The 19,377-nt window shown below is 38.3% G+C and overlaps 1 protein-coding gene across 7 annotated transcripts in view; it reads left to right on the top strand.

The window, feature by feature from the left end:
* The window catches only part of SLC4A4 (solute carrier family 4 member 4), a 491,091-nt gene extending 487,601 nt beyond the window's left edge, over positions 1-3,490 (top strand). For 6 of the 7 annotated variants that reach the window (XM_058434021.1, XM_032150489.2, XM_058434009.1 and 3 more), the window contains one exon: positions 413-3,490. In XM_058434021.1, coding sequence (XP_058290004.1) covers positions 413-518 — 106 coding nt within the window. In that variant the 3' untranslated portion in view covers positions 519-3,490. The remainder of the gene's footprint in view (positions 1-412) is intronic. The other variant, XM_032150478.2, reaches the window with a different exon arrangement.
* The last annotated feature ends 15,887 nt before the right edge of the window (positions 3,491-19,377 follow it).

The following is a 19,377-nucleotide window of genomic DNA, read 5'->3' as shown; positions in this document are numbered from 1 at the left end:
ACTTTCTGACAGTTCTTCTCCAGTGGTTTCTTTCCCTCTTAACGAAGTTCTAGAGATTTCAGATTCTACTTGATTTTCTGAAATCTCTGCACGTTTTTATTATGTCAGTCTTTTTGTCCTTTAATTTCTGACAGCATTACCCACCTGGTAGTACCTCTTTTCCTTTTGTGTTTGTTGTTTTTATTATTTTAATCTAGGTATGAGATCTTATGAATTTTTTTACTTGAATTTCTTGACTCTACTGGTAACCTTCATCCCATTTAAAATGTTTGTTTTTAATACACAAAGAGGATATAAATATTAAAAGAGAACAAAGAAGGACACATTCGACTTCTATACAATGCATAAACATTTGACAGATGATGAAGGAAATCTGATTTACTTACTACTTTTTTTTTTCCTTTTTCTCTAGTCCTCCTAGAACTCCAGTAAAAGTTGTGCCTCAAATTAGAATAGAACTTGAGCCTGAAGACAATGATTATTTCTGGAGGAGCAAGGGAACAGAAACTACATTGTAACCTGTTTGTCTTTCTTAAAACTGACATTTGTTGTTAATGTCATTTGTTTTTGTTTGGCTGTTTGTTTATTTTTTAACTTTTATTTTGTCTCAGTTTTTGGTCACAGGCCAAATAATACAGCGCTCTCTCTGCTTCTCTCTTGCATAGATACAATCAAGACAATAGTGCACCGTTCCTTAAAAACAGCATCTGAGGAATCCCCCTTTTGTTCTTAAACTTTCAGATGTGTCCTTTGATAACCAAATTCTGTCACTCAAGACACAGACACGCACAGACCCTGTCCTTTGCCTCTATTAAGCAGAGGATGGAAGTATTAAGGATTTTGTAACACCTTTTATGAAAATATTGAAGGAACTTAAAACTTTAGCTTTGGAGCTGTGCTTACTGGCTTGTCTTTGTCTGGTAGAACAAACCTTGACCTCCAGACAGAGTCCCTTCTCACTTATAGAGCTCTCCGGGACTGGAAAATGTGCTGCTATTTTAACTTGCTCTTGCTTGTAAACCCTAATCTTAGAGTTATCAAAAGAAGAAAAAACTGAAGGTACTTTACTCCCTATAGAGAAACCATTGCCATCATTGTAGCAAGTGCTGGAATGTCCCTTTTTTCCTATGCAACTTTTTTTAACCCTTTAATGAACTTATCTGTTGAGTACATTGAAGAATATTTTTCTTCCTAGATTTTGTTGTTTAAATTATGAGGCCTAACCTGCCACTTATTTTTTGTCAATTTTTAAAACTTTTTTTTAATTACTGTAAAGAAAATGAATTTTTTCCTGCAGCAGGAAACATAGTTTTGAGTAGTTCTACCTCTTATTTGTAGCTGCCAGGCTTTCTGTAAAAATTGTATTGTATATAATGTGATTTTTACACATACATACACACACAAATACACAATCTCTAGGGTAAGCCAGAAGGCAAGATCAGATTAAAAACACCATGTTTCTAAGCATCCATTTTTCCCTTTCTTTAAAAGAAACTTAACTGTTCTATGAAGGAGATTGAGGGAGAAGAGACAAACTCCTATGTCATGAGAATAACCGATGTTCTGATAATAGTAGCATCTAGGTACAGATGCTGATTGTATTACCACGTCAGTGTCCTATGCAGTCTTGTTAGACATTTTCTCATTTTGAAATATTTGTGTGTTTGTGTATGTGCTCTGTGCCATGGCTGGTGTATATATGTGCAATGTTAGAAGGCAAAAGAGTGATGGTAGGCAGAGGGCAAAGTCATTGAGTCTCTTATGCCAGTTTTCATAAAACCCAAACCACATATGAAAAAATCCATTAAGGGTCCAAGAAGTCTGTCCCTATGAAAATGAGGGTAAATATAGTTTATTTCCCAGGTATCAGTCATTATAATTGATATAATAGCTCTTACATGCAATATAAAATTCATAGGAGTATTAATAGCCCATTTACACATCTATAAAATGTAATGGGATTGCAGAGCTGCAGAGTACAGTGTAACAGTACTCTCATGCAATTTTTTTCAGGATGCAAAGGCAATTATTCTTTGTAAGTGGGACATTTAGAATATATTTGTGTACATATTATAGGTATGTATATTTCAAAGTACCACACTGAAAATTAGACCTTTATTAACCAAATTTAACATGGTATTTAAAGGTAATATTTTTAATATGATACATTACATATTGTGAATGTATACTAAAAAAACATTTTAAATGTTAAAATTATAATTTTGGATTCATATAACCACAACTGCGATATATCCTAACTATAACCAGTTGTTGAGGGGTATACTAGAAGGAGAATGAAGCCACACTTTTTGTTTTGATAATATGCACTTATTGACTCCCAATCATTGTTATGTTAATTAAATTATTATTCTGTCTCCTTGTAATTTTGATTACAAAAATTTTATTATCCTGAGTTAGCTGTTACTTTTACAGTATCTGATACTCCTAAAACTTTTAACTTATACAAATTAGACAATAATGACCCCAATTTTTTCATTAAAATAATAGTGGCGAATTATTTGTTATTGTGTTAAAACCTCACCTGCCAAATTCTGGCTTCACATTTGTATTTAGGACTATCCTTAAAATGATTATTCTATATTACTAGCTTTCTATTACCCTAATATAAACCGGTATAAGAAGACTTTCCTTTTTTCTTTATGCATGGAAGCATCGATAAATTGTTTAAAAACCATGTATAGTAAATTCAGCTTAACCTGTGATCTTGTTAAGTTCAAGGTACTTTTGTTTTATAAAAGCTCTAGATAAAACTTTTTTTTTCTGATCATGAATCAAGTATCTGTGGTTTCATGCCCCTCTCTATACCTTTCAAAGAACTCCTGAAGCAACTTAACTCATCATTTCAGCCTCTGAGTAGAGGGAAAACCTATGTGTACTTCTGTTTATGATCCATATTGATATTTATGACATGAACACAGAATAGTACCTTACATTTGCTAAATAAACAGTTAATATCAAATCCTTTCAATATTCTGTGAACCCAGGGAAGTTTTTAAAAATGTCATTACTTTCAAAGGAACAGAAGTAATTAACCAAACTAACAAGCAAAACCTGAGGTTTACCTAATGACACCAAATTATCAGTATTTTAACTGAATTTACCCATTGACTAAGAATGAACCAGATTTGGTGGTGGTTTTGTTTCTATGCAAACTGGACACAAATTACAAAGTAAATTTTTTTTATAAGTGTTTCTCCCTTCTCCATGATGTGACTTCCGGAGATAAAGGATTCGAAAGATAAAGACAAAGTACGCTCAGAGCTGTTAACCAGAAAGTCCTGGCCGTGGTTGCAGAAACACTGTTGGAAGAAAAGAGATGACTAAGTCAAGTGTCTGCCTTATCAAAAGAGCAAAAATGCCTCTGGTTTTGTGTTTGGGAGAAAAATATCTTGGACACACTGTTTTCCTTGATAAAAGTCATCTTCTCTACTGTGTGAAATGAATACTTGGAATTCTAATTGTTTTGTGTCCCAGGGGCAGTAATGTCCCTGCCTCTTCTCCCAATCAGGGTTGAGGAGTGGGGCTGGGGAGAGGACTTAACTGACTTAAGAAGTAGGAAAACAAAAACCTCTCTCCTCAGCCTTCCACCTCCAAGAGAGGAGGAAAAACAGTTGTCTGCTGTCTGTAATTCAGTTTGCGTGTATTTTATGCTCATGCACCAACCCATACAGAGTAAATCTTTTATCAACTATATACTGGTGTTTAATAGAGAATGATCGTCTTCCGAGTTTTTTGGTTCCTTTTTTAACTGTGTTAAAGTACTTGAAATGTATTGACTGCTGACTATATTTTAAAAACAAAATGAAATAATTTGAGTTGTATTACAGAGGTTGACATTGTTCAGGGATGGGACAAAGCCTTCTTCAATCCTTTTCATACTACTTAATGATTTTGGTGCAGGAACCTGAGATTTTCTGATTTGTATTTCATGATATTTCACATTTGCTCTTCACAGCATGAGCATGAAGCCCAGTGGCACCAAATGGCTGGGTACAATCAAGCGATATTTTGTAGCACTTCACTGTCTGAAAGGCCATGAGTTTTCAGATGATTTCATTGAGCTTCATTGCAGCCTGAAATTTTTAAAAAGTTTTGCAATACGCCAACCAGTCAAGTTGTGTTTTGGCCAGAGATTTAGATATGTCCAATTTCCTGGCTCATTTCATTGTGCTCTATGGGTATGTATAAAAAGCAAGAATTCTGTTTCCTAGGCAAATATTGCAACTCAGGGCTAAAGTCATCCAATGAAACTTTTAGAGCCAGAAGTAACTTTGTCCCAGTCCTACAATGTGAAAAGAGTGAATAGTTGCCTCTTTTTAGCCATTTTCATGGCTGGTACATATTCGTACACATTACTTTTCAGAATCAATACGCACTTTCAGATATTCTTATTTTTATTCTCTTAAGTCTTTATTAACTTTGGAGAGAGAAATGATGCATCTTTTTATTTTAAATGAAGTAGATCAACATGGTGGAACAAAATGATAAAGAACAGAACACATTTCAATATATTACTAATAACTTTTTCCAATATAAATCCTAAAATTCCTATAACATAATATTTTACAGTTTTATGAAGCTTTCTATTGTGACTTTTATGGAATTAAGAGATGAAGAAGATGAGATATTTTAGCATTTATATTTTTCAAAATTATATGTATACTTAAAATAAAGTAACTTTATGCATTTATGAGTGTCAAGTGTTTCTGTTCAACTCCTCAAATAATTGTTAAATGCCCATTATTTTACTTCTTTGGGTGCTGCAGGGAATACAAAGATGGTCAAGTCAGAGTCTCTGTCCCCAGATTGCTTTAGTTACTCCAGGAAGGAGGATAAAATTAGTGTCCAAATTATATTTTTAAAAAGATTATAAGAATTATCTAAGTATTAATGAAATGCTGTTATGCAAAGATTCGAAGCAGGAAAAAATAGGTCCAACTAAGAGCAATACGGATTTGTTTTTGAGAAGATAGTATTGTCTTCTTTTATAAAGTTAGTGAAATATAAAATAGCACTTTCTTGAATCCAGGATGAGGTATACAGTAAATTAATTCTCAAAACAAAACAAAAAAAACAAACAAACTGCTGAGCACAATAAGTACTTATTTAAAAATAATTGTTCAATTGAATGAAATCTTAGAATGATTTTTCACAGAAGATATATACACTTTCGCTGGGCCTATCCAAGGTTTTGTGTAATATTTAAAATTCTCTAGGTGGCTTCAGTCCATAATTATAATCAGAGAGTGGTGGTGTTGGGTGGGGGGGAGGAGGGACCATATAATAGAAATGATGAAAGAGAACTTCTGGTTGCAGTAAAAGGTGATATAAAAACAAAAATAATGAGGCAGTGACATTGGCTCAATCTTTCAATCTGAAAGCTTAACAGACAGAATCACTCTGAGCATGAGGGGACTGATAGTGGTGGTGATAATGGGGGCTAGGGAATGGGATTTGGATTTTATCATTGAGCTGAAAGAAGCAGCAGAAGCCACACACAGAATAAATTCTAATACGGGAGAATTTGAATTTTAATCATACACACAGAAGATTCATTAAATAATATTGCCATGCATAACAATAAAAGTTGAGAAATTAGATCAAATTATATTTCGTATATTATGAAAAAGAGTATACATTTGCATATGTTTTTGCATTTTTACCAACCCTTCATTATGCTATGTAGCCCACCTGACCCAACTAAGAACTAGGAGGTAGAACACAAAACCCTCTGAGATATCAAATCATCTTTCTCAAGGTCTAGGCATGACAGCTTGAGCACCTTAGATCTCAAATCCTCATTCAGAATATATTTATGCTCATTTAATTCAAAATATTACCAAGCTTGGTCATCTATAGATTTCTTAAAATGGAGGAAATTAGAAACAACAGAGAAAACTATTGATAAGAGAATTGATGTAGCAAGAATAGCTTAGTCTTGACAGGAAGAAAGAAGATATTTAAAAGCTGTACAAAATATGTTCTAGTTCTTTTTTTTATTATTATACTTTAAGTTTTAGGGTACATGTGCACAACGTGCAGGTTTGTTACATATGTATACATGTGCCATGTTGGTGTGCTGCACCCATTAACTCATCATTTACATTAGGTATATCTCCTAATGCCATCCCTCCCCCCGCCCACCACCCCACAACAGTCCCTGGTGTGTGATGTTCCCCATCCTGTGTCCATGTGTTCTCGTTGTTCAATTCCCACCTATGAGTGAGAACATGCAGTGTTTGGTTTTCTGTCCTAGCAATAGTTTGCTGAGAATGATGGCTTCCAGCTTCATGTATGTCCCTACAAAGGACATGAACTCATCATTTTTTATGGCTGCATAGTATTCCATGGTGTATATGTGCCACATTTTCTTAATCCAGTCTATCATTGTTGGACATTTGGGTTGGTTCCAAGTCTTTGCTATTGTGAATAGTGCCGCGATAAACATACGTGTGCATGTGTCTTTATAGCAGCATGATTTATAGTCCTTTGGGTATATACCCAGTAATGCGATGGCCGAGTCAAACAGTATTTCTAGTTCTAGATCCCTGAGGAATCGCCACACTGACTTCCACAATGGTTGAACTAGTTTACAGTCCCACCAACAGTGTAGAAGTGTTCCTATTTCTCCACATCGTCTCCAGCACCTGTTGTTTCCTGACTTTTTAATGATGGCCATTCTAACTGGTGTGAGATGGTATCTCATTGTGGTTTTGATTTGCTTTTCTCTGAAGGCCAGTGATGATGAGCATTTTTTCATGTGTTTTTTGGCTGCATAAATGTCTTCTTTTGAGAAGTGTCTGTTCATATCCTTTGCCCACGTTCTGATGGGGTTGTTTGTTTTTTTCTTGTAAATTTGTTGGAGTTCATTGTAGATTCTGGATATTAGCCCTTTGTCAGATGAGTAGGTTGCAAAAATTTTCTGCCATTCTGTAGGTTGCCTGTTCACTCTGATGGTAGTTTCTTTTGCTGTGCAGAAGCTCTTTAGTTTAATTAGATCCTATTTGTCAATTTTGGCTTTTGTTGCCATTGCTTTTGGTGTTTTAGACATGAAGTCCTTGCCCATGCCTATGTCCTGAATGGTATTGCCTAGGTTTTCTTCTAGGGTTTTTATGGTTTTAGGTCTGACATATGTCTTTAATCCATCTTGAATTAATTTTTGTATAAGGTGTGAGGAAGGGATCCAGTTTCAGCTTTTTGCAGGGGTGTTTATAGTATTCTCTGATGGTAGTTTGTATTTCTGTGGGATCGGTGATGATATCCCCTTTATCATTTTTTATTGCATCTATTTGATTCTTCTCTCTTTTCTGCTTTATTAGTCTTGCTAGTGGTCTCTCAATTTTGTTGATCTTTTCAAAAAACCAGCTCCTGGATCATTGATTTTTTGAAGGGTTTTTTGTGTCTCTATTTCCTTCAGTTCTGCTCTGATCTTGGTTATTTCTTGCCTTCTGCTAGCTTTTGAATGTGTTTGCTCTTGCTTCTCTAGTTCTTTTAATTGTGATGTTAAGGTGTCAATTTTAGATCTTTCCTCTTTCTCTTGTTGGCATTTAGTGCTATAAATTTCCCTCTACACACTGCATTGAGTGTTTCCCAGAGATTCTGGTATGTTGTGTCTTTGTTCTTGTTGGTTTGAAAGAACATGTTTATTTCTGCCTTCATTTCATTATGTGCCCAGTAGTCATTCAGGAGCAGGTTGTTCAGTTTCCATGTAGTTGAGCGGTTTTGAGTGAGTTTCTTAATCCTGAGTTCTAGTTTGATTGCACTGTGGTCTGAGAGACAGTTTGCAATAATTTCTGTTCTTTTACATTTGCTGAGGAGTGCTTTACTTCCAACTATGTGGTCAATTTTGGAATAGGTGTGGTGTGGTGCTGAAAAGACTGTATATTCTGTTGATTTGGGGTGGAGAGTTCTGTAGTTGTCTATTAGGTCCACTTGGTGCAGAGCTGAGTTCAATTCCTGGGTATCCTTGTTAACTTTCTGTCACGTTGATCTGTCTAATGTTGACAGTGGGATGTTAAAGTCTCCCATTATTATTGTGTGGGAGTCTAAGTCTCTTTGTAGGTCACTAAGGACTTGCTTTATGAATCTGGGTGCTCCTATATTGGGTGCATATATATTTAGGATAGTTAGCTCTTCTTGTTGAATTGATTCCTTTACCATTATGTAATGGCCTTCTTTGTCTCTTTTGATCTTTGTTGGTTTAAAGTCTGTTTTACCCAAGACTAGGACTGCAACCCCTGCCTTTTTTTGTTTTCCATTTGCTTGGTAGATCTTCCTCCATCCCTTTATTTTGAGCCTATGTGTGTCTGTGCACGTGAGATGGGTTTCCTGAATACAGCACACTGATGGCTCTTGACTCTTTATCCAATTTGCCAGTCTGTGCCTTTTAATTGGAGAATTTAGCCCATTTACTTTTAAGGTTAGTGTTGTTATGTGTGAATTTGATCCTGTCATTATGATGTTACCTGGTTATTTTGCTCATTAGTTGATGCAGTTTCTTCCTAGCCTTCATGGTCTTTACAATTTCGTATATTTTTGCAGTGGCTGGTACCGGTTGTCCCTTTCCATGTTTAGTGCTTCCTTCAGGAGCTCTTTTAGGGCAGGCCTGGTGGTGACAAAATCTCTCAGCATTTGCTGGTATGTATTTTATTTCCCCTTCACTTATGAAGCTTAGTTTGGCTAAGCCAAACCCATAAATTCTGGGTTGAAAATTCTTTAAGAATGTTGAATATTGGCCCCCACTCTCTTCTGGCTTGTAGAGTTTCTGCCAAGAGATCAGCTGTTAGTCTGATGGGCTTCCCTTTGTGGGTAACCTGACCTTTCTCTCTGCCTGCGCTTAACATTTTTTCCTTCATTTCAACTTTGGTGAATCTGACAATTATGTGTCTTGGAGTTGCTCTTCTCGAGGAGTATCTTTGTGGTATTCTCTGTATTTCCTGAATTTGAATATTGGCCTGCCTTGCTAGGTTGGGGAATTTCTCCTGGATAATATCCTGCAGAGTGTTTTCCAGCTTTGTTCCATTCTCCCTGTCACTTTCAGGTACACCAGTTAGACGTAGATTTGGTCTTTTCACATAGTCCCATATTTCTTGGAGGCTTTGTTCATTTCTTTTTATTCGTTTTTTTCTAAACTTCTCTTCATGCTTCATTTCATTCATTTCGTCTTCCATCGCTGATACCCTTTCTTCCAGTTGATCACATCAGTTACTGAGGCTTGTGCATTCGTCACGTAGTTCTTGTGCCAGGGTTTTCAGCTCCATCAGGTCCTTTAAGGACTTCTCTGCATTGGTTATTCTAGTTATCCATTCATCTAATTTTTTTTCAAAGTTTTTATCTTCTTTGCCATTGGTTTGAACTTCCTCCTTTAGCTCAGAGTAGTTTGATCTTCTGAAGCGTTCTTCTCTCAACTCGTCATAGTCATTCTCCACCCAGTTTTGTTCCATTGCTGGTGAGGAGCTGTGTTCCTTTGGAGAAGGAGAGGTGCTCTGATTTTCAGAGTTTCCGGTTTTTCTGCTCCGTTTTTTCCCCATCTTTGTGGTTTTATCTACCTTTGGTCTTTGATGATGGTGACGTACAGATGGGTTTTTGGTGTGGATGTCCTTTCTGTTCATTAGTTTTCCTCCTAACAGTCAGGACCCTCAGCTGCAGGTCTGTTGGAGTTTACTGGAGGTCCACTCCAGACCCTGTTTGCCTGGGTATCAGCAGCAATGGCTGCAGAACAGCAGATATTGGTGAACCACAAATGCTGTTGCCAGATCATTCCTCTGGAAGTTTTGTCTCAGAGGAGCACCCGGCCGTATGAGGTGTGAGTCTGCCCCTACTGGGGGGTGCCTCCCAGTTAGGCTACTCAGGAGTCAGGGACCCACTTGAGGAGGCAGTCTACCCATTCTCAGATCTCCAGCTGCGTGCTGGGAGAACCACTACTCTCTTCAAAGCTGTCAGACAGGGACATTTAAGTCTTCAGAGGTTATTGCTGTCTTTTGTTTGTCTGTGCCCTGCCCTCAGAGGTGGAGCCTACAGAGGCAGGCAGGCCTTGAGCTGTGGTGGGCTCCACCCAGTTCGAGCTTCCCAGCCACATTGTTTACCTACTCAAGCCTGAGCAATGGCGGGTGCCCCTCCCCCAGCCTGGCTGCCGCCTTGCAGTTTGATCTCAGCCTGCTGTGCTAGCAATGAGTGAGGCTCCATGGGCGTAGGACCCTCCAAGCCAGGTGCGGGATATAATCTCCTGGTGTGCCATTTGTTAAGCCCATTGGAGGCGTGCAGTATTAGGGTGGGAGTGATCTGATTTTCCAGGTGCCGTCTGTCATCCCTTTCTTAGACTAGGAAAGGGAATTCCCTGACGCCTTGTGCTTCCCAGGTGAGGCGATGCGTCGCCCTGCTTTGGCTCATGCACGGTGCACTGCACCCATGTCTGGCACTCCCCAGTGAGATGAACCCAGTACCTCAGTTGGAAATGCAGAAATCACCTGTCTTCTGCGTCGCTCATGCTGGGAGCTGTAGACTGGAGCTCTTCCTATTTGGCCATCTTGGCTTCACCCCTATATATTCTAATTCTTAAGAATTGGGTTATTTTGTTCAGAGGCAGGACACCACAACTGGTCTTAAAAGTAAAATGTATTGCTTTTATATTGACTGAAATCCACTGATTAAATTATTAACCTGATTAAATATCTTAACCTGATTAAATATCTTAAAGGTAAAAATAAATTGTAATTAATGGTCTGAATAATGATTTAGGGACATCAAGACAATATTAAACTATATTTGATTTTTGTTCATCCATCCTCGATAAACATTGAATGAGGTAGTTGCTGAAGAAACAAAAATAAGACATGATTCTTAATTTCAAGTAACTTACCATCAAGTGAGAAAGAAAGACGTGTAGTCAAAGTAGTGCAATAAAAATTTATAAGTACTATAATAGAAGTATGTGCTGGGTACAGTGGATGTCCAAATGAGGGAGTTAACAATTCTTTGTGGGAATAAGAGGCCAAATTGTCAGGAAGTCTTAAAGCAATGTGTCAGTTTTCTTTTGTGAGCAAATATTTGCCAGACAAAATAGTCTGAAGTGGAGTTAAGAGGGTGGTTAAAGACATTTCAAACCTGGAAGCTGTAACACAAAATGGTGCAGGCAGAGAATTGCCATTTATTTGTTCTATCACTCATTTAATAATAATGGGACATCTGTGTGCCAGACTCTTTGCTTAGTTAAAGCAATGAACAAAAAAAGATATAGTCCCTGCCCTAATGAATTGTGTGTTTTAGAAGAGAAGATATATAATAAATAAATTAAAAAATTGTAAATACAGTATTATGAATTTCAATAAGTGTTGTAAAAGGATGGGAAAATGGGAGAGTAAAGCTGACTAATGGATACTGGGTGGACCTTGGAGGGATAGTTGAGTGGAGACCTGAAGCATGTGTGGAAGAAGGCAGGTAGATGGTGAGCAGATTGGCCTAGGCAGAGGAAACACCATGGCAGTTAATACAGAAGGGGCCGAAGGAGAAGGAGAATGTGGAAAGTTCAAGGAACAGTATATTTTTGTGGAGACTAAGTACCAGCGTATCTGACTGAACACATTGGCCAGTTAGGAGGTTGTGATCTGACCAGGAAAGATCTGAATGAGGCTTTTCAGAGATTCTATTTTCTGAGAAAACAAGGTCTGTGATGTGTCTCCTGGAGATAGTGTACATCTCAGCAATGTTTGACACCATGGTACCCTTCCTGCAGCTCAGAGTTTGGCCTGACACTAAAGGGCAGTGGCAATCTGTTAAGGGTTTTTGGAAGAGAAACAGTTCATCGGATTTGCCCCTAATGAGGAATAGATTGGAGAGTTGCTGGACTAAGGCAGACTGACCAATGGAAACCATTGCAATAATCCAAATGAGGGATGATAGTGGAATTGGTCCAGAGTTAGGCTTTGCCAGGAGGGTGCATCAGATGGGCAGTAGAGCTTCTGGACACTTCTGTCTCCTGGGTTTTCTTATATATTTATGCCTAAATCTTCTTAGAATTTGTCACACCTTTTTATTTCTTCCTCAAACAAATTGTCAGTGTTTAAGTCCTTTGTCTCTTTTTCTTTCTTCTTAGGTGCTTTTGTGAGCCCCCCTTCCTCTTGTCTTTTTCATATTTGTATTCTTCCAGGTTTCTGCCCAACACCTGACTCTTACTCCCCTTGTTCTGTCACAGCAATGGTACCCATTCCTGTGGCTTCAAATAGCATCCATATGCTGATAACTACAAAATCTGCACTTTCAGTCCAGATCTCTCCTGAGCTTTCAACTTAGATGTTCAACTGATTCCAGAATTGGATTTAAATGATATGTGTTAACTTATCCAAATCAAACTCACCCATCTACCCCACTGAAACACATCTCTCAAGTTTCCTGTGTCACAAAGAATGCCATCAGCCACGTAGTAGCTTAGTTCAGGCACCTAAATGTCATTCTTAATTCCCACCTCTTACTTCACTCCTTCAATGAACCACGAGTGTTTTTCTATCTCCTTGTCAGATCGGAATCATCAACTTGTTATAAATATCTTCATGAAAACTACACTAGTCTAGACATCCATCATTTACTATCTGGATTGTGAAATACCCTCTCCACTGGTGCCCATGCCTCCAGGTTTTCCTGTTGAGAGAAAATATATACTTTCTACCCTGCCTCCAGGATATATTTTTAAAAGTATAAAATTAATTTCTATACAAATTGGTGAACAAAGACCTCTCCATTTGAATACTCTATTACAATGATTCTTAATAAAAACATTATGGAAGAGGGCACAGGTGGACCAGAGACTTCCACAAAGTTCAGAATGATGAAAGGCAAATGCAAGTTTGAATGATGAAGCTGACTATGGACTAGAACACATGCAAAGGAAGCCACAGTAAAGGCCATAGATGGCCAATAGAATCTCATGAAGCCTTGGACTCAGACATTGCAGGTAGTACTGAGGATGGGAATGGAAAGTGGGGCTGGCTGAGAATGGATGTCAACAGTAGGTGTGTATAGTGATCCCCCCACTATCCTTAGGGAATACGTTCCAAGACCTGCAGTGGATGCCTGAAACAGTGGATAGTAGTGAATCCTATATACACTATGGCTGTTCCTATAGATACATACCTATGATAAAGTTTATAAATTAGGCATAGTAAGAGGTTAACAACAACAACAAAAATAAGACAATTATAAGAATTCACCAACATCACTAGACTTGCACTTTGGGGCCATTATTAAGTAAAGTAAGTGTTGCTTGAACACAAGCACTGCAATACTGCAACAGTCAATCTGATAATCCAGGTGGCTAGTAAATGAGTAAAAAGATGGTGGCATAGCCAGTGTGGAAACACTGGATAAAGAGAATATTCACATCCCAGGCAGAATGCATCAGGATAACACAGGGTTTCATCACACTACTGAGAATGGCGTGCCATTTAAAGCTTACGAATTATTTCTGGAATTTTAAATATTTTTGCACCGCAGTCGAATGTGGGAAACTGAAACTGCAAAAGCAAAACCACAAATGATGGGACTACTGTATATAGAACTCTCTCTCCCACCTCTGCTTGCCAATCAACCTAATGCCAGTTTCTTATCTTAGGTAAAAAATCAGAGGGTTCTTCTCTAAGATAACTGAACCAATTGCCTTGGGAGAAATTAGGAACCCCTTTTAAAAAGCTCTCCTCATTCTGACATTAATGACTGGTTACCTTTCTGTATAACTAGGCAAGGTGTAAGAATCAACAAGACTCTCCTGCAGACATAAAGCTCCCTGTCAAATATTTCTCTCAAGTTCTAAAATGTAAAATGTGTAGATAGGACAATAAGAATCACAAAACGCTTGAAGAAATCCTTTAAGCATTACAGAGAAAGACTGAGATTAAAAGAAAATATAAACTCAATGAAAACAAATATCTCAGAGAGTAGCAGATAACTTTAAAAATCATTCTAATTTGTATTTGAGAAAACCTTACCTATACACACTCAGAACAGGATGATTTAAAAATGAACAATAAAAAATGAAAAGGAACAATTGAAAATTACAAATACAATTTCAAAATTTTTAAAATTAAATAATTGTTGGAAGATAAATTTTATGCAATGTCCCAAAATATAAAATCAAATTTTTTTGAAAAAAAGGAGAAAACTATATATAAGAAAAGGTATAGGGTATCAATCCAGGAGGACCAATTTTCAACTGATAGGATTCCCACAGGGAGAGTTCAGGGAAAATGAAGGGGAAAACATTTTCTATAAAATAATAAAGAACATTTCTCAGTGATGAAAGGAGATACATATCTTCAGATATAAATCTAAGTGCCCAGAACAACAAATAATTAAAAATACATACTCATAACATTGTCAAATTTTAGATTACCAAAAATAAAAATGTTTCAGAACATGGGATTAAGTATCTCAAAATTGTCCAGAAAAAACCCTACCTACAGAGAAATCAGAACTAAGATGGTAACAGTCTTTGCAACAGCAAAATTGTTTACTAGAAGATATTAGTATAATGTCTTCAAAATTTTGGAAGAAAATTATTTAAACCTAAAATTCTAGAACCAAATAACTTATCAGTCAGATACATGGTAGAAGTATAAAGAATGTAGAAATCTTCAAATTCCAAAAGTTCATCTTCTATTCAACTCTTCTTAGGAAATTACTTGAGGATGTATCTCACAATGAAGGATTTAACTGAGACATGAGTTAGGGTCACAGAAAATAATGATTCAATCTTGTTGAATGATAAAATCCAGAATAATCACTGTGCATCAGACCTAGTGAACAAGCAATCAAAACTAAATTAGGGTCAGTTGTGGTGGCTCATGCCTGTAATCTGAACACTTTGGGAGGCTGAGGTGAGCAGATCACCTGAGGTCAGTTGTTCGAGACTAACCTAGCCAACATGATGAAACCCACATTTCTACTAAGAAAAAAAAAAAAGCAGGGTGTGGTGGCATGTGCCTGTAATCCCAGCTACTGGGGAAGCTGAGACAGGAGAATCACTTGAATCCAGGAGGTGGAGGTTGCAGTGAGCCAAGATTGCACCACTGCACTTCAGCCTGGGTGACAGGGCAAGACTCCATCTCAAAAAACTAACAAATAAACAAGCAAACAAACAAAATTAGGAGAACAGAAGTCTTGGGAAAGAACATTTTTAAAAAGCACCCCCATGGAATGGATAAATGGCTGAAAGCTTGAATATATGATAAAGGCCCTTTTCTTAAAAAAGGCAATTCAAAATTTCTAGAAAAACAAAAAGTTGTACAAGAAAATCATGGCCTAGATATTATGAAACCAATCCAAATCAGACTTAGTAGACCAATAGCAGTTACTAGACTTCAGCAGAGGAATGTGCTAGATTCCAACAATGAGGTAGAATCTGTAAAATATTGAAGATATGGTGAAGAAGGCATATGTTTATTTTCCAAAAAGGAAAACAAAGGCAATCAAAAACTCCAGGAAAAATAAAAAATAAATACCACATGGACAGTAAATACTCCAAATATGTAGTCAAATTTTGAGTTATTGATGGTGCAGATAAGAAAAGAGACTTTTTTTGAACTTAACATTTTCCTTTGAGTGGCTCAGGTGTAATTATATTGGATATGTAATTATAGCCCACTACTTGGTCCTACCAGAACACTAACATAGCCATAATATTAACATAGCTATGATAGTGGAAACACAATTTATTGGTTTTAGCATTCACAATGAGTCTATAAACGAGGCATAGAATGTTTTAGATGTTAGAGAACTGAATGCAAATTATATTATCCTTAACAATGTAACAGGCGGCTGACAGAATGTTGGGAAGTAGAAATGAGAAAAGAGATGATGAGCAGTGTGAGGACACCAAATCAGTCAGTGATGTGTTTGGAAAAAATAACAATTTTGAACTTTGCCTCAAATAGTCTGGGGTTAAGTCACTTTTGGCTTTTGTTCCATGTGTTGATGTCAGGGCTGGCATCTCTGTGATTCTCTTGGTTGTTTTATTCATGTTCACAAGATGGGTGTTACATTTTCAGTCATCACATCAAAACACAAAGAAGCTAGTAGACAGGTAAGGGGCTTTCTCCTAGCCAGGCTTTGCCTTTATATTGGAAGGGAAGTTCTACCTGTAAGACTTCCCTTTATGTTTCACTGGGCAGATTGGAATTAACTGCCCACACTTGGATCAATCAGTTTAATGGCATTTTGATTAGCATTTTCTGAACCTAGTCTGGGGTTAGAGTCTACTTCCTGAGCCGAGGGATCTTAGTCCGCTACCTGAACAAATTGGAATTGGTGTGATGGGATAGGAAAAATGGATGTTGAAAGGTGAACTAGCACTATAATATTTTCTGTTTTGAAAACCAGCATTCTCCAGTATCTGGAATGCTTTTTGTCTTCTTTACCTTATTTAACCTGACCTTGTATCTCAGATCATCCTGGTTAAAATTTAGCTTAGACCAGAAACTCCAAACGTTAGAATTTAGCAATGGAATTGTCAAGGGGGTACATCAGTCAAACATTAGCAGTTGTGGAGGTTCAAGTACTGATTAAGTTACTCAACTGGCAGAAAATTGCTGACTTTGGGCAGAACTACAAGAAACTATGAACTAGTGGATTAGTGACAATACATTAGCTGTTTTTAAAGGATCAGGTTTTTGAAGGGTGAGACTGTGATTAGATGCTATGATTCGAAAAGTGCTGAGTACACTGCCTGGTAAGATGGCTGAATAGGAACAGCTCCAGTCTGCAGCTCCTAGAAAGATCAATGCAGAAGGTAGGTGATTTCTGCATTTCCAGCTGAGGTACCCAGCTCATCTCACTGAGACTGGTTAGACAGTGGGTGCAGCCCACAGAGGGTGAGCTGAAGCAGGGTGGGGCATCACCTCATCCAGGAAGTGCAAGGGGTCGGGGAGCTCCCTCACCTAGCCAAGGGAAGACATGAAGGACTGTGCCACGAGCAATGGTGCACTCCACCCTAGATACTAGGATTTTCCCATGGCCTTCACAACCCACAGACCAGGAGATTCCCTTGGATGCCTATGCCACCAGGGCACTGGGTTTCAAGCACAAAGCTAGGCAGCCCTTTGGGCAGACACCAAGCTAACTGCAGCAGTTTTTTTTTTTAATGCCCCAGTGGTGCCTGGAATGCCAGCGAGACAGAACCATTCACTTTCCAGGAAAGGGGGCTGAAACCAGGGCCAAGTGGTCTAGCTCAGCGGATCCCACCCCCATGGAGCCCAGCAAGCTGACATCCATTGACTTGAAGTTCTTGCTGCCAGCACCACAGTCTGAAGTGGACCTGGGAGGCTCAAGCTTGGTGGGAGGAAAGGCATCCATCATTACTGAGGCTTGAGTAGGTGGTTTTTTCCTCACACTGTAAACAAAGCATCCGGGAAGTTTGAACCGGGCAAAGCCCACCACAGCTTGGCAAAGCTGCTGTAGCCAGACTGCCTCTCTAGATTCCTCCTCTCCAGGCAGGACATCTCTGAAAGAAAGGCAGCAGCCCCGGTCAGAGGCTTATAGGTAAAACTCCCATCTCCCTGGGACAGAGCACCTCAGCTAAGAGAGGGCTGTGGGTGCAGCTTCAGCAGACTTAAACATTCCTGCCTGCCAGCTCTGAAGAGAGCAGTGGATCTCCCAGCACAGTGCTCAAGCTCTGCTAAGGGACAGACTGCCTCCTCAAGTGGGCCCCTTTCTCTCATGCTTCTTGACTGGGAGAAATCTCCCAGCAGGGATCAACAGACATCTCATACATGAGAGCTCCAGCTGGCATCTGGAGGGTGCCCCTCTGGGATGAAGCTTCCAGAGGAAGGAACGTGAAGCAATCTTTGCTGTTCTGCAGGCCCCATTGGTGATATCCAGGTAAACAGAGTCTGAAGTGGACCTCCAGCAAGCTTCAGCATACCTACAGCAGAAGAACCTGACTGTTAGAAGGAAAACAAACAAACAAGAAAGGTATAGCATCAACATCAACAGAAAGACATCCACACAGAAACCCCATCTGATGGTCACCAACATCAAAGACCAAAGGTAGGCAAATCCATGAAGATGAGGAAAAACTAGTGCAAAAAGACTGAAAATTCCAAAAACCAGAACACCTCTTCTCCAAAGGATCACAATGCCTTGCCAGCAAGGGAACAAAACTGGATGGAGAATTATTTTGATGAATTGACAGAAGTAAACTTTAGAAGGTGGGTAATAACAAACTCCTCTGAGATAAAGGAGCATGTTCTAACCCAATGCAAAGAAGATAAGAACATTGAAACAAAGTTAGAGAAATTGATAACTAAAATAACCAGTTTACAGAGGAACAAAAATGATCTGATGGAGCTGAAAAACACAACATGAGAAATTCATGAAGCATACATAAGTATCAATAACTGAACTGATCAAACTGCAGAAAGGATATCAGAGATTGAAGATCAACTTTATGAAATACAGTGTGGACAAGATTAGAGGAAATAAGAATGAAAAGGAATGAACAAAGCCTCCAACAAATATGTGACTATGTGAAAAGACTAAACATATGTTTGACTGGTGTACCTGAAAGTGACAGAGAATGGAACCAAGTTGGAAAACACTCTTCAGGATACTATCCAGGAGAACTTCCACACACTAGCAAGAGAGGCCAACATTCAAATTCAGGAAATACAGAGAGCACCACAAAGACACTCCTCAAGAAGAGCAACCCCAAGACACATAATCTTCTATTCACCAAGGTTGAAATGAAGAAAAAAATGTTAAGGGCAACCAGAGAAAAAGGTGGGTTACTCATAAAGGGAAGCCGTTCAGACTAACAGCAAATCTCTCTGCAGAAATCCTACAAGCCAGAAGAGAGTGGGGGCCAATATTCAACATTCTTAAAGAAAGAAATTTTCAATCCAGAATTTCATATCCAGCCAAACTAAGCTTCATAAGCAAAGGAGAAATAAAATCCTTTACAGACAAGCAAATGCTAACAGATTTTGTCCCCACCAGGCCTGCCTTACAAGAGTTCCTGAAGGAAGCACTAAATATAGAAAGAAAAAACAGTACCAGCCATTGCAAAAACATACCAAATTGTAAAGACCATCGAGGCTAGGAAGAAACTGCATCAACTACTGGGCAAAATAATCAGCTAGCCTCATAAAGACAGGATCAAATTCACACATAACAATATTAACCTTAAATGTAAATGAGCTAAATACCCCAACTAAAAGACACAGACTGGCAAATTGAATAAAGAGTCAAGACCCATCAGTGTGCTGTATTCAAGAGACCCATCTCACATGCAAAGACACACATAGGCTCAAAATAAAGGGATGGAGGAATATTTACCAAACAAATGGAAAGCAAAAAAAAGCAGGGGTTACAATC

This window comes from Hylobates moloch, unplaced genomic scaffold, assembly GCF_009828535.3.
Source record: "Hylobates moloch isolate HMO894 unplaced genomic scaffold, HMol_V3 SCAFFOLD_2, whole genome shotgun sequence".
NCBI classification, from domain to species: domain Eukaryota; kingdom Metazoa; phylum Chordata; class Mammalia; order Primates; family Hylobatidae; genus Hylobates; species Hylobates moloch.
This window is presented reverse-complemented; position numbering and strand designations above follow the sequence as displayed.